This window comes from Hyaena hyaena, unplaced genomic scaffold (assembly GCF_003009895.1).
Source record: "Hyaena hyaena isolate Hyena2069 unplaced genomic scaffold, ASM300989v1 scaffold_4, whole genome shotgun sequence".
Lineage (NCBI taxonomy): Eukaryota > Metazoa > Chordata > Mammalia > Carnivora > Hyaenidae > Hyaena > Hyaena hyaena.
The window spans coordinates 4,171,672-4,186,867 of NW_024080636.1; the positions used below are offsets into that span (position 1 = coordinate 4,171,672).

Sequence of the window (15,196 nt, forward strand, 5' to 3'; positions counted from 1 at the left end):
CACTGTGAGCGATACTCGTGAACAATCTCTGCAACCACAGTTCTGCAGAGATGACCCTGATGCATGAGCCACAAATAATAGAGACCAAGAAGAAGTTTTCAGAGCAGAGCATTATCAGCAACTGAGATATTCAACCATGTAGGATAGAAACACTCAGCAACTTGCTGCTCAGAAGGATGATGGAGAGGAAGGTGGGAGCAGCCAAGGATCTTTCTCCATCTAAGACAAAACAAAGCACTGGGAGCAAAATGGCCCCAGGGCAAGCCCCAAAGCACCGATGAGAGAGGGGGGTGGTAAAGGGAGGCCTCTTTGTCCTCCTTGGTGGAGTACAGAGGATGGGGGAGCAGGAATATTCTCAGAGGCCTCCTGAGCCCCTAGATCTTCAACCAGGAGACCCAGGGGGCCAGCCATCCCCTCTCCAGAAATCTCAAGCCCAGCACCTGGGAGCGGGGACAAGGCATCTCAGCTCTGTGCAGAGAGGGTCTCTGGGGCATGAAGATCACTTGACTCAAGGGAAGACAGGCCCCTTCCTGCTGCAGGGGACAATATCTGTGCCTGCCCCCACCCAAGTGACAGCAAGAGGGGACAGAAGCCCACCCAGTCTCACTGGATCCTGGAGATGAGTGAGGAGGTGAGCCCTCCTGCACGTCCTCATTCTCTGTGCCTCTTCTCTCCCTTTCAACACCCCCACCCCCACCGCAGGCCCTCCTGTGTCCACTCATCCCCTCTACTTTCACCTATTTGCTTCCCTGCTCCCAGCCTTCCAATGGCTGCCCAAATCCAAAGTCCTGATCACACAGACAGTGCCCTCTGTGACCCAGCCTCTGCCTACCTTCCACCAGTGGACCCTGTCACTCACGCAGCTCCAGGCACACTGGCTGCTTTCTGCTTCTGAAACACATTGGCTTCATTTCAATCTCAGGGCCTTTGCACTTGCTGTTCCCTCTGCTTGCAAAGCTCTTCCCCCAACTCTTCGGCACTTTCCTGAGGCCTCACCCCTAACACCATCTTCTCAGAGAGGCCTTCCTGGACCACTGATCCCAAGTCACTCCCACCCAATCATTTCCATATTCTCATGCTCTTCTCTTCATGGCACTGCCGCTCCTCAGGTGATCTTATTTTCACATTTTCCCGTTGGCTGTTTAGCATCTGCTCCCAAACCCACACCAGAATGCAAGTTTTGTTCGCGGCTATGACCCCAGAGCCTACAACCTTTTAAGTATAAATCAAATAATGAATGAATGAATGAGCCATTATCTCTTTTGTTTAGATTTATTCCTTTGCTCTCCTTTTCTCTACTTCATGCCTCCATTTCTCTACTCTCCACTCTGCCCGAGAGAGAGAAAGGGGCCTGGGAGTGGGGTTGTCGAGGCCCATGAGCCTTCTAAGGTGGTGCTACAGTGCTGGCAGCCAGGGGCCCTCAGGCACCCCAACTGGACACAGAGTGGGATTCTAAAAAGATTTTGAGCCCTCTCTCTCCTTCCCATCTCTGGGTTGGGGGAGGGGGACTCCCACTGTATGGACCTAGTAGGATGTCATCAGAGATCAAGATGGCTGGAATGAGACAGACCATGGGGGTCACCCTGGGGTTAGTGAAGGACTAAGGGAGTAAGAGAAAGGATCCCATCATTTCCATTTGTCTTCCGATCTCTGGTATGAGCATATGGCATTTTCTCCATTTCTTGCAAGGTGCCCTCCACACAGCTCAGCAACAATACCCCGAATCCTGATTCCCAGCAGATGCTGTCCCCGAGCCCCCGCCCCAACATGAAAAATTCCAGAACCAAGATGTGTGTCTCAGCTCCTGCCTTCCTTTTTCCCCTCCAATGAGACAGGGGCAGGGTGACCTGGACACAGTGACCCAGGGACATACCAACAGGGTGGGCTTCTCCCAAAAAAGAAGTCCTTGGGCCCCAGGGAGCTGGCTCCAAGGAGCAGGGACTCCAGAGGGGCTGGTGGGACTGCTTCTGGTCCATGGGGGCCACCCACCCACCCAACCAGGGACAAGAGTCTGAGAGGAAAGGGAGGCTGTCCCCTAGGTTGTCCACTCAGCAGACCAATTCCAGTGCTGGCCCTGGGCCGAGGGCTCGGCTCTAAGCCCTGGAAGACGAGCCAGGACTCAAGGACTGGAGGCAGATGGGGGACAGGAATTCAAGGGCCAGGGGATGCCAGCCACCGGACTGGCTCTCTTTTTGCCTCTCAGGCCTGATGGGAAAGTCAGGGCTCCTGGGCCAGGTCCACAGGAGGAGCTGCCCCAGGCCAGAGGGGGCTGGTGACCAGCAGGCTGCGGAGGAAGCAGAAGCAGGTGAAGGCAAAGCTTTCTGAGCCTGGGGCTGGACCAAGGGCAGGGGTGAAGCCAGGGCAGTGGGCAGTCCCTCACATCCGGTGCGGTCACTCTGCTCCCAGACCCTGCCATGAGGAAGGTCCTGAGGCCCTTATTCCGGCCACACTGGGATTCCAGGGATGGCCAAACAAATGTCTGTCAGGCAGGTTGGGAGGACGCCAGGGTGTCCAGCCAGGAGGGAGGCAGGCTGAGGGACAGGCAGCCCCAACCCAGACCCCACACGGGACACGGAGGGACATCCAGAGGCTGTTGCAAGGGCCGATGGAGATCTAGCAGAGAAGGGGCATCCACTCGGCCTGGGGGCTTGGACCGCCCTTGGGAGAAAGTCCTGCAGACTGACCAGCGTGACTGGCCAGCCGCTACGTCCAGGCCCAGCACAGGTCTGACCCACAGTGGTGACCAAACAGGTGCCAGGGACTGTGCGGCCGGACAGAGAGAAGGATGTGGACGGTGTGCCACCCTGCCGGTCTAGGATCCAGAAGAACAGCTGGTGCCTTTCTCCACCAGGGAAGCCTCTCCCACTCTCGCCCAGGCCCGTCCGCCAACCTCACCTGAGCAGCCTGAGGAGCTGGTCCTTCGACCTGGAACAGATCTCAAGGCCCAGCCTCTGCAGCACACCCTGTATCCACCACAGGTCGGCTGGCGCATCGGGCAGCCATGCCACCAGCCTGGAGGAGGGACCAGCAAGCGGCTAAGCCTGAGCGTGTGGCCCAGCAGAGCCCACCCTCCCCACGGGCCCAGGGCAGAGCCGGGCACCTCTCTGCACCCGACGCCCCAGGCTTAACGGAAGTGAAATAGGGGGTGAGAAGCACCCTGCACTGTTGGCCGTACCACAGAGCTGGCTAGCGACTCCACAGGGCATGAGCGGGAAGCCCAAGGGAAAGGGCAGGGGTCTGGGGTCAGGCTGGCTTGGGGTCGGGGCCCAGCTCCCCTGCTCATGAGCTGTGTGACCTGGGCAGCTCAGGGAACCTCTCTGGGCCTCAGTTTTCTCACCTGCCTAAAAAGGACTGACACAGGGCGCCTGGATGGCTCAGTAGGTTACGTACCGGATTTCAGCTCCGGTCATGATCTCACGGTTTGTGAGTTCAAGCCCCATATCTGGCTCTGTGCTGACAGCTCAGAATCTAGAACCTGTTTCAGATTCTGTGTCTCCCTCTTCTCTGCCCTTCCCCCACTCGCACTCTGTGTGTGTCTCTCTCTCAAATATAAACAAACATGAAAAATTAAAAAAAAAAAAAAGAGGACCGTCACCTTGCCCAGAGTTCCTCACCCCCTTCATATCTCTGCCGCACCCCCTCCTCCCCAGACCGCCCTCCTTACTCCACAGCCCTCCATCCACTCTCCTCTTAGCACCAGGGACTTTTCCGAAACATACGTCTGATCATAGACTTTTCTTGCTCAAAACCATCCCATGGCTCCCCATGTGGGCCCTGTAGAGTCAGCAGAGGACCAGGTCATCCAATCGTGGCCGAGAGCGTGCCTGTCTGCGCACCTTCTCAGACTCACTGGACACTACAGGGCCTCACCCCCAACGCATTGCCTTTAGCAGAGCTTCTAAACCAGGGCCTCGGACTGGGCAAGCAGTCCACAGGGTGTAGTATGAGAAGCAAAACATAAGCTAGACCATCACCTCCCTTGTTCTGGACCTTCTGCCTCTACTATTACAACCTACATGCCCAGCAGCAAGTAGGTTATAGAAAATGCTAAGTAAGAATTTCCCTATGGTCTGGGCAAGTTTTCCTCAGTGCTCATATTTGGACTTGGTTTGGTTTTTTTTTTGTTTGTTTGTTTTTTGTTTTTTTGGCTGAAAAGGTTAGACTTTGCACTTATCCTTTTGACTTCAACCTGTAGTTTCAATCTCACAGCTCAGCATGAGGAGAATCTGAGTCTGCAGAAAGTTCTCTCCTGGATTCTGGCCACTGGCAATTCCAGCATCAGGCCTGATCCAGCCGTTAACTCGGCACAGAGCAAAACAGAGCAGAGACCTGTGGCCCATTGTCATAGAGGTTTTAGGGAATAAAGAATTTTTTTTTTAATGCGGTTCTCCCCATGACACTTCCCTACTGAAACCCTTCACTGCCTTCCCACCACTGTTAGGATAAAGACCACACTCCTCATTGGCTATAGAACCCCGCATGTCTAGTCCCTGCCAGCCACCACCACACTGCCTCATCACCAGCCCCTGTCTTGTATAGCACTCCACCTTTTGACTCCAGCCATACTGGCCTCCAAGGGGCTTTACTTCCTCTGCCTTCTGCCCCAGGACCTTTGCACATGTTGTTCCAGCCATCTGGCATGCTTTGCCCCTCCCTCTTTGCCTGCTGGACCTATCCTTCAGATTATAACTCAAAAGTTACTTCCTTTAGACAGCCTTCCCTGACCAGATAGCCCGTAGTGTGAGCTGTCTCAGTTCACAGGCAGTGTAGATCTCTTTTAGGGAACACAGCCAACACAGACCTCTCTAGGTATCTCTAGACAGTGGTGTGATTGCACAGATGAATGTGTGATTGTTTGTGGACTGGGAGCGCCACAGGGTCAGGGTCTGGGTCTGAGTCAGGGCTGCCTCCCTATCCCCAGCCAAACCCAGGCCAGGCCCTCAATAACTACCGGTGGAATGAATAAACCAACAATGCAGAGCGATTCATTAATCAGCAAACTTAAAATGGTTAGTGAGGCCTTAACCACAAACAGTCTGTCCTGGAAGGGCCTTGTTTTTTGTTTGTTTGTTTTTTAATGTTTATTTTTGAGAGAGACAGAGAGCAGGAAAGGGGCAGAGAGAGAGGGAGGCATAGACTCCGAAGCAGCTCCAAGCTCTGAGCTGTCAGCACAGAGCCCAATGCGGGGCTCGAACGCATGAACCGTGAGATCATGACGTGAGCCGAAGTCGGATGCCACCCAGGCGCCCCATGGGCCTTGTTTTATAAAAAAGGAATCTGAGGCCCAGAGAGGTCAAGAGACCTATCCCAGTCCACACAGCTAATCTGAGCCAGACCCAACCCTAGAGTTATTTCCCGAGAAATAGTACATTTTCTCTGAGGCTCTAACAGGTAGAGCAAACGGCCAAAGGGCCTAGAGACAGGAGAGCGGCCAGGGTGCTGACCAGGGTGCTGACCAGGGTGCTGACCAGGAGGCCCCCTTTCTGATCAGCCAGTCACAGCTGCTACACCATCTCCCCAGGGGTCCCATCTTGCAGGGGGAGGGAGCCCACCAAGACTTCTCTGGGTTGTGTGACCAAGACCAAGCAGCACGGGGAGGCCAGCCAGGCCCCGCCCCCACCCAGCGTGCTGGCTGCCTGTGGGCAGTGGTCTCCGCCACAACCCTGGCGACAAGCCGGGCCCCTCCCAGGACCCCTGGCTGGGCCTCACCTTCTGCTCCGGAAGTAAACATACTCAAAGGGGAGTGTCCAGGGCAGCAGGAAGTATGTCAGGGCCTGCCCAGGCCTTGACCGGCGGAAGCGGGCCCAGGGGCTGTTGTCCATCATACATGCTTTCTTCAGTACTGTGAGAGAAGCCATGGCATTACCCCCCTGCCCTCCAGCCAGCCCCCTCCCCACCATCACCCTTCGGGAAGGCAGCCTGAACCCCTTTCCACCTCACACGGTCCACAGACTGCCCACCGCCTCCCCCCCCCCGCCCCCATCTGCAGAGGGAAAAAACCCAGCACTACTGAGCAAGCCCCTGGCATGAGCCAGCAGGGGGCGAGGCACTCAGCTTGTGCTCTCTCCTCAGTATCCCTGATGTAGGCAGGGCATACCCCTGTCACAGATGAGGAGACTGAGGTTCAGAGTGGAGAAGTGACTTACCCAAAGACCATCCCAGGAAGTGGCAGGGCCAGAGTGGACCCAAGGCCTGACGGACTCACCGAGTTCTTTCCATATCTCCCACCCCTCTGCAAAGTCTGTTGTGGCCCCCACCCCAGGATGGGACCAGCGCCCGCACCATGCCATTCTAGGTAACAGCAACGCATCAGTGTTAATAACAGCAGCAGCAGCAGCAGTGGGAACCAGCACCCCATGCCCGGAACTGACCAGGTGGGAAGGACTGGCATCCTGGCCAGGGCAGAGCCGGAACTCAAATCCTAGCCTTCAGACCGTGGCTCAGCCTCCATCCTTGACCCTGGCTACTGCTGTCTAGAGACAGCCACTTGGAGGCCTCACAGATAGCATGTCACGAAGACCCAGCTCCCCGTTTACCTGCCGTGCGTCCCGGGATGAGTCCCGTCCCTTCCCCGAGCCAGGGCTACCTCCTCTGAAAGGTGGGGATACCGGCTGGATCTGCCTCCCAGGCAGGCAGGCGAGGATTAAGGGCTGTCTGTCAAGGTCGGTAGGCTGAGTCCCGAGGAGGCGAGCTGGCCGTGATGCCCCGCCCCGAGGCGGCTCTCTGGCGCCCCCGCGTGGCTGCAGGGATGCGGCCTTGGTTCCAGAGCTCCAAGCCGGGACCTCAGGGGCTCAGCCCAGATCCAGCCCCGTCTCCGCTCGCGCTGTATGGTCCCAGTGCAGAAAGAGGCTGCATCCACCCACCCTGTTCTGCTCTGACCTCAACCACCATCGTCTCTCCTTCCAGCCTCCCCACCCCCACCCCCAGCCTGTCCCATCCCAGCTAGGTGCCGTGAACACTGCATCTAGAGTTCAGAGAACTACTGAACTCTGAAAAGGAGGGGTTGCCCCCTATACGTTCCCCTGCCAGTGGATCCCCATCTCTCCCCTCCTGCAGTTCCAAAGCCACCTGCCTAACCCTCCCAGCCTCTGCTCCCCTGCCCCTCAACCACGATGCTGTGGCCACAGGGGCCTCCAGCTGCCTCCACCAAAGCCAGGACATTTGCACGTGCTGTACCCTCTGCCTGGCTGCTCATTTTCCCCTTTTTCCTGGCCACAACTCCTCAAGTCTCACTTAGATGCTGTTCAAACCCACATCCCTGCCACCATTACACGTGCCTGGACTTTTCTGTTGTGGCAGTTGTGACTTTGGAGTCACTAAGCAGGAGAGCAAACTGAATGGATCACAGCAGAACTGTTTTGGCTGTTTGTTAGCTGTGTGACTTTGGACAACTCACTTAATCTCTCTGTGCAATGGTTTCCATACAATGGGGACAATTCAGTGTCATCCTCAAGGTATTGTTTGGGAGGATGAAATGAGTCTTCTCATCATGTGTGGAGAGTCCAGAACCCTCTATGTGTGCCTCTCTTAGATCCCTCAGTACTTCCTGCCCTTGCCTGGGGAGTGGGCAAAGACCTGGCTTTCCGAGGCACAGATCTGGGTTTGAATCCCCCAATCACCTCTCTGAGCTTCAGTTTCATCATCAGTGGAATGGGTAAGAAAAATGCCCAGTGGTGTGGAGCGAGAGATACAACAGGTAAAAAAAAAAAAAAAAGGCCTTTGCACCACACTTGGCACTCAGAAGATGATCAGTAAAGGAGCCCTGTTCTCTTCCAGGCCATGAGGGCCTTCAGGGTAGGGTCCCTGCCCCCAACCCGTTTGTGCAGGGCATGTGGTAGGTGAGCAAGTGCAGGAAAAAAGGGCAGTACCAGCCTCCAGCTCTGGTGAGAGCTCCTCGAAGTTGGGCACATCCTTGACCAACACGTTGGGCACTGCCCAGTTTAAAGACAGGCCCCCCTTCTGGCCACCATCATGGTCAGTGTCCTGGGTCCCATCCGCGGGGGCTGGGGGCTCCTTAGACACCAGCAGGCAAAGCACTGGTTCCTTGGTAAGTCCTGTGTCAGCAGAGAAGTGGGACATGACAGGTCAGCACATCTGGAGCCCCCGGGTAGCAGTGATGCCCCTGGCCCTCCAGGCCACCTGCCCCTCTCAATCCCCCAACGCAGCTCTGTGGACCTGCTTGCCGCAGAATGGACCCATGACTCATCCTGAACAACCTCTTCCTGCCCTTCTCTGCTCCCTGTTTCCCGTGCACTTTCTAGCAGTCAGTCAGATCCCAGACCGCGAAGAACCAGTCCAAGGTTCAAATCCTGATATCGACACCTGCTAGCTCGGGGACCTAGGTGCTCTGTGTCTCAGTTTCCTTCTTTGAGAAAGGAGAAGGTTAAAACCTGCTTTATGTGGTTGGTCTGATGAGACAACTACCCAGAGCTCAAGCCCAGATCTGGGCACGCTGTAAGTGCTCAGCAAATTCTCCCAGCTGCTTTGTGCTTGGGGCTGTGGTGGGGGGTAAAGGACATGGGTTCTTTCTGTAGCCGGACAGCCTGGGCTCAAATCTCAGGATGACCACTTTGAAGAGCAGTGCTCTGTGGGGTGACATGCACGCTCTCCAACTGAGAAGACCTCTCTGGCCCACCCGCTCCCCCACGAACACGAACACACACACACACACACACACACACACACACACACACTCACACATACACTCCTGCGGCCATACCGAGTTGTGTGCACTGAAGGTGAAGGTGCTGGGCCCTGTTCTTTTGCTCATCCACCCTCTGCCTGGAATGCTCTCTTCCTTTCTGTCTTCAACCTTTCCATTGTTTTCATAACTTGTCAAAACCCAGCTTATCTGTTGCTGCCTCCAGGAAGCCCTCCTTGCCCACCCCCTGCTGGGTCAGGGTCCCCTCTGGGCTCCCCTGTGGGCTCCGTGGGGAGGTGTCTCTCTTGCTCTGTGTCCCCGCACCAGACTAAGGGCAGGCAAGTCAAAAGCAGGACACACGTGTGATCCTCCCCGGGCCCCCAGCATCCGGCTCAGGCCAGGCACAGGGGAGATGCTGAGGAAGAGAACAAGCGAGCTGAGGTGCCTAAAAAACGCAAACGCTTGGGGCCCCGGGGAGCAGGATGCCAGGCTACCGCCAGGGCACCACCTACCGCGTCTCTCCAGGAACCAGAGGGCGTCCAGGTAGCCTTGTCTGCAGCTGTCAGCCACCATCTGCCAACACACAGGTCAGGGGGGATGAGAAAGGCCTGGACCTGCCCCTTGAGCTGCCTGTTCATAGGCCAGGGACTCTCTTCACCTGGAAGCCAGCCCTGCCCAGCCCTGCCCAGCCCGCACTCCCCTCTGCAGGGTTCAAGGGCCCCAGTGCTGGGCAGGGGCCGCTTCCGTTGAAGATCTGCGATCTGCTCAAGCTGCTTCCCTCCCCACGACCCCACGTCACCTCCCTCCTCTAAGACTCTTTGGCAGGCAGGGCAGGGGCGGGGGCGGGGGCTCTTGCTCCAGACTTTCCTCTCTCCAGGCTCAGGGCGCCCGGGACATTGTCTGGTTCCCTGTTGATCAATGCATAGTGGTTCCCTTTGCCCTTTGATGTTTATTTCCAGAAGCAGCCTGAGATGGCAGAGGAAACTAGGGGCCCACATGGGCCTGTCTCAGTCAGAGCTCCCCTAGTGGCGGGAAAGCCACCTGCACGTCCAGGAGGGAGCTGTGTGGCCTCGGAATGGCCACGCCACCTTTCTGAAAGCCTGAGCTTCCTTGACCGTAAGATGGGGCTGAGATTTTCTGTCCACTTCACAGGTATAGGGGAGATCGAGTAAATGAGGACGACCTCGTTTCCTAAATTATAAAACACTACGGAACCAAGGTGCATGGCTGGCTCAGTCAGTAGAGTGTGCGACTCTTGGTCTCGGGGTTGTGAGTTTGAACCCCACGTGGGGCGCTGAGTTGACTTAAAGTAAAAACCAAAACACTACAGAACCAAAAAATGTATGAAGGAATAGGGGAGGGCCAAGGCATGTCATGGTGATAAACTGTTGGTTGTCAAGTGCCCCATTTCCAAAACACTGGGAAAAAAGACAGGAAGTGTAAGTCTATTGTCCACCTTGGTCTGTGTTTTTGCCTCGCCTCCACGGGGATGGTCAATTTGGCCAGAGTCTAGGGCAGTGGTTAAGAGCACGGTTCTGGGCTAACTGAGGATTTGAAGCCTGGCTTTGCTGCTTCCGGGCTGTGTGACTTTGAACAAGCTGCTTAACCTCTCTGAGACTTGGTGTCCTCCCCTGAGAAAGGGAGATGATAACAGTACCTTCTCACAGAGCCTGACCCAGAGGAATATCAGCAGAGGCCTGGCTCAAACCCAAGCTCGGTAGGGTTGGCCTTAGCAAGCCTTGATATGGGGGCCAGTCCCAACTCAGCATTCCCTCGGGCAGGGGAAGGATTGTACGGACGCCACTTGAGCCCCGACCTGTGAGTTCAAGGGCTCCGTTGTAAGACTCAGGACGTGTATTCTACCTTGGTGATGGGGAGGGTGTGGGGACACAGTCTGACTCATAGGACCCTTGATCATGGCCAAGCCTCTAACACCTTCCAGGCAGGCGCCGGGGGCCAGACCTACCTCACGGCTGGGGGGTATGAGGGAGGCAAACCCCAGGAAAAAGTTCTTGGTGGATATCTGGAAACTGGCATTGAAGGTGTTCAACTCGTGTATGCTGGCCGAGGTGCTCTGGGGGCAGATGTCCACTGTCCCGTGGAAAGGGGACACAGTGATGGTGGAGGGAGAGTCCGCGAAGGGCAGGTTGTTGCTCAGAGCCCCGTCGATGTAGCGCTGCAATTGAGGTGGGCTTCCTGCTCAGGACGCCTGTCCTCTTCCCATACCGCCATGGAGCCACCGGCCGGAAATGGGCTGCAGCCGGTGACCTCTAGTTGCCCCGGAGCCACTGGGTCCACTCCAGCCCAGGATGTTCTGAGCGCCACCCCCAGGAGGGGGATATTGGGGGAGGGGGGCTGGCACACAGCAGGTACTCAAGGAATTCCCTCCACCCACATGGCTGTCAGCAGTAAGAATACGGGGCCACCCAGAGCACGGGGCAGGGACTCAGTCACCAAGCCCCCGAGATGCACTTACCTCCCCTCTGAATTCAGGAGGAATCGTCCCACAGTAGAAAGGAAAGTATAAGGTACAGACCAGAGCCTGGGAAAACGAGGCAGCGGAAACACAATTGTTCATGCTCCTGGTGTTCAGAACCTGCTCTGGGCAGAGCAGCCTGCAAAGTACATGGCGTGAGTTCTGTGCTCAGGGGAGGGAAATGAGGCCCAGGGAGGTGTCAGGTGCCAGCCGAGTTCTCAAGGTCAAGGAGGTACTTGAAAGCAAGCCTGTTGTGACGCCCACCCTCCTCTTCCTGCTAATGGGTCCTCGCTCACTCGAAACTGCTGCTGGGACCTCCCTCCCCCCCCACCCCAGGACAAACAGAGGCGCCAAGCGCCCTTCCCAGCTGGTAGGAATGCTTCCCCAACAATCCACATATGCCTCCCAAAGTGTGTTCCCTGGACACCGATTCAACCAGATGCATCTCAAATAAGAAACCCTGACTTCCGGTTAAGTGTCAGACTCTTGGTTTCAGCTCAGGTCATGATCTCATGGTGGTTTGTGAGTTTGAGCCTCGCATCGGGCTCCACACTGACAATGAAGAGCCTGCTTGGGATTTGCTCTCTGTCTCTGCCCCTCCCCCAATCATGTTCTCCCTCTCTCTCTCTCTCAATAAATAAATAAATAAATAAACATTACAAAAGAAGAAACTCTGACTTCTTTACCCACTTGGAAAACACTGTCCACTCTTCCCAGTAGAGGCTCTGACAAGCCCTGCAGTGAAAAAGATGCTTAACATATTGACATTTAGGGCTCGAGAATTCTGCTCGAGGAGTGGGAGATGATAGGGTGGGAGGGGGCTGTCCTGAACACCGTGGGATATTTAGCCGCGTCCTTGGCCTCCACCCACTAAGTGTCAGTACTTGGTGCACGCACACGCACACACACACACACACACACACACACGCAGAGCTGTGACAACCAAAAATGCTTCTATTGTTGTCAAATGTCCCCAGGGAGGAAAAATCACCTCTGGTTGAGAAACGCTGAAGGAGAGCCTACCAAACTCATTGAGCATAGAACCTTGTCAGGCACCTGGGTGGCTCAGTCAGTTGACTGTCTGACTTCAGCTCAGGTCACGATCTGACAGTTTGTGGGTTCAAGCCGCATGTCAGGCTCTGTGCTGACAGCTAGCTCAGAGCCTGGAGCCTGCTTCAGATCCTGTGTCTCCTTCTCTCTCTGCCCCTCCCCCATTCTCTCTGTCTCTCAATAATAAATAAATGTAAAAAAATTTTTTTTTTAAAAAAAGAACCTTATCTCGCGGTCTACTTGGAAATATCCCTCCAACCCTCTCTAGGAGATGCAGAATTCATCCTGTCTCTAACCAGGTGGAGATTCAAGTGGGAGCCTTGTTCCCACAGATAAGAGTGACAGTAGCTAATGTTTACTGAGCACCTATTATGTGCCAGCTCCTGTGCTATGTGCCACCCAGGCAAAGATGCTGAGGCACCCGTGAGGGTCCCTAGGCGGCTTCCTCAAGAGCCTGTGGACATCAGGCCACAGCACGGGACTGGCCCATCTCTGCAGACCCTATGAATTCCAATCAGCACGGAAGCTCAGACTCAGTCCCCATGCTGGAGGCTGGGGTCGGTAAGATGAAGCAGATTCTGCATTGGGGCCCCTAGTCTGGGTGGAAGGCACGGACCCAAACAGGAAAGGGCAGCAGAGCTGTGATGAGGGAGCTGAGGCCCTACAGGGTAGGGACCTGTCTCCCTACCTGCCTGAGTTCCCCCAGGGACCCAACCCCTGCTTAGCCACCTGACCACGCCCACGGCCTGTCACTGGCCTCTCTCCCTGACCTGTGGCTCTCCTAATACCATCATGGGCAGGCACGCCTCTGAAAAAGCAGCCCCTTCAGGGACCCTGAGTACAGAAGCCTGACTTTGCCCCTTCCCCAGCCATACCCTTTTCTGTGTGCAGCCAAAGGGCCTTCCCAGAGCAAGGTGGGAGCGAGGAGACCCCATACTTACCCAGTGGCTCCTCTCTGCACCTGCACTGCCTTGTTTGTAAACAAACACAAGCCTCATGTCCCCATCCCCACCTCGAGGAGTATCTGCCCCTGGGAAGCACCTGGAAGTCCTTGGGAGGAGATGGAGCCCACTTGCCTGTCTCCGGGCCTATGGATGACTCTCACCTGGATGACTTCACTGCGGGTTGCGAAGTCAGTGACTATGATGTTGTGGCCGTCGGGCCAGCGGGTCAGCGAGATGCCCAGCCGCTGGGAGGCCAGAATGTGAATGTCGGCAGGCAGTTCTTCCAGCAGCTTTTGCTTGATGTGCTCAATGGGCGCGAAAGCTGGGTGGAAGATGCCCAGGCTCAGGTTCTCCAGGTGCCTGACCATGTCCAGGAGGTGGGAGCAGCAGAAATCTGATTGGGGGGGGGGGAGGAGGGGGTCCTCAGCCTCCCAGAGAGTCTGCCCGTATCCGTCCCAAAGCCTTGACCTCCTCCCCAGGTGCCTCCCCGCTCCATCCCAGAATGTCTGTGCCCAGCCCTGTGTCCAAATGCTCTGTCCACCTTTTGATCTCAGGAGCAGGCTCCCCAGCTCCGCTCGGTCCTTGCGAAACAAGGATAACCATAGCCCCGAGTCCTCAGGATTCTCATAAGGCTTAGACGGGAGGATGCTGGATGCAAAGGGCGCAGGCCCCAGCGCCAGGCACGGGGCCCTGAAACGCCCTCCCTCCCGCGTGGTGCCAGCGTCCCGCCGCGCTCCTCGCCCGCGTCGCCCCCGCGCACCGACAGTCTTGCCGGCGATGATGCTCATGGCGTTGAGCGCCCCGGATGAGGAGCCGTAGATGCGGCGGGCGCCCTGGAGGAGGTGCGGGGCCCGCTCCCTGAAGCAGCTGGTCACACCCACGTGGTAGAGCCCCAGGAAGCCGGCGCCCGCGAAGGACAGGCTCCAGCTGCCCTCCTCCTGGTAGCAGTGCATGGTAGGGGCGGCCGGGCCGGGGTCGGGCCGGAGCTGGGCCGGGGGTCCGCACCGGGGGTGGGGGGCCAGCGCTGGAGTTGGGAGAGGACCCGCTGCCGGGAAGAAAAGCTCCGGCACCAGCGAGGGCCCCGCCCCGCGCGCGCGGGCCCCGCCCCTTCCGGGGCGGGGTCTCCCGCCGCTCCAGCCAATGAGGTTCCAGAGCCGCGATGCCCCGCCCCCAGGGGGTGCCGCAGGTTTGGTTCCGAAGTAACCAGCTCGCTGGCGGTACGCGGGCGTCGCCCCCAGATCGGCGGGTCACGGCCCCAGGTCGCGGGGTGACCGGCCGGGAGGGAATGGCACTGGGACCCAGGAGAGCCCAGCCAGTAAGGTCTGAGCGGCCCGCTCGTGTCCCTGCTGCGTTAAGAGCAGGAATCAGGGCAGAACGGTGCGTCTGGAAGAATCCCCAACGGCTGAACCTGCTGCGTCTTCCTATGCCAAAAAGCAAGGAAGTGTCCCAAACGCGATGAGGACTCGTCCAAAGGGTACAGAAGCCAGCTTGGAGGGGGTTTCACTGGCCAAGTCCGGGACAGTTTGAGCATCAACACAAATAATGTTAATAAGAGAATGTTCCTGGGCCACCCGGGTGGCTCAGCAGATTAGGCGTCAGACTCTTGATTTCCGCTCTGGTCATGGTCTCATGGTTCCTGAGATAATAAGTGAGCCTGCTTGGGATTCTCTCTCCCTCTCTCTCTGCCCCTCCCCTAATCACACATGCCTGTGCTCTCTCGCGCTCTCTCTCTTTCTCTCTCTCTCTCTCCCTCTCAAAAATAAACTTAAAAAAAGATAAGAGAATGTTCAGGGAATAAAATAAGAATCTATGAGTCCATAAATGAAATAAATGAATAAATAAATAGAGAAAAAGGCAAAACTCTTCCTTACACAAAATACTAGGTAATAACTGTAGAAAATAGTACAGAAATGGAGAATCATTTTGCAAGACTCTCAGCTATAATTGACTTAGTCAAGAGGCTGACCTGGTAAGGACCAGAAATAGGTTATTTACGTAGTTGCAAAATACCTCCCGTACAGTTATTATTAATTGCAAAAGTAAAAATAGGTCACAGGGGCACCTGGGTGGCTTAGTCAGTTAAGC

General features: G+C 56.3%; 1 protein-coding gene across 1 annotated transcript; it reads right to left on the reverse strand.

The window, feature by feature from the left end:
* Positions 1–1,265: 1,265 nt before the first annotated feature.
* Positions 1,266–14,082, reverse strand: PNPLA5 (patatin like phospholipase domain containing 5). The gene is made up of 9 exons (XM_039236789.1): positions 13,872–14,082; positions 13,273–13,505; positions 11,118–11,183; positions 10,608–10,817; positions 9,154–9,214; positions 7,869–8,054; positions 5,710–5,842; positions 2,896–3,012; positions 1,266–2,284 (listed from the first exon to the last, which is right to left on the reverse strand). Exons 1-9 carry the CDS (start codon positions 14,062–14,064, stop codon positions 2,218–2,220), a joined length of 1,266 nt encoding a protein of 421 aa, XP_039092720.1. The 5' UTR covers positions 14,065–14,082; the 3' UTR covers positions 1,266–2,217.
* Between the last annotated feature and the right edge of the window lie 1,114 nt (positions 14,083–15,196).

Excerpts from the sequence above, each read along its gene's own strand:
- PNPLA5 (XM_039236789.1), bottom strand. The coding sequence starts at position 14,064 with ATGCACTGCTACCAGGAGGAGGGCAGCTGGAGCCTGTCCTTCGCGGGC. Across the intron at positions 9,215-10,607 it reads TCATACCCCCCAGCCGTGAG|ATGGTGGCTGACAGCTGCAG; the intron begins GTAGGTCTGGCC and ends GTGTGTTGGCAG. Across the intron at positions 5,843-7,868 it reads CTCACCAGAGCTGGAGGCTG|TACTGAAGAAAGCATGTATG; the intron begins GTACTGCCCTTT and ends CTTCTCTCACAG.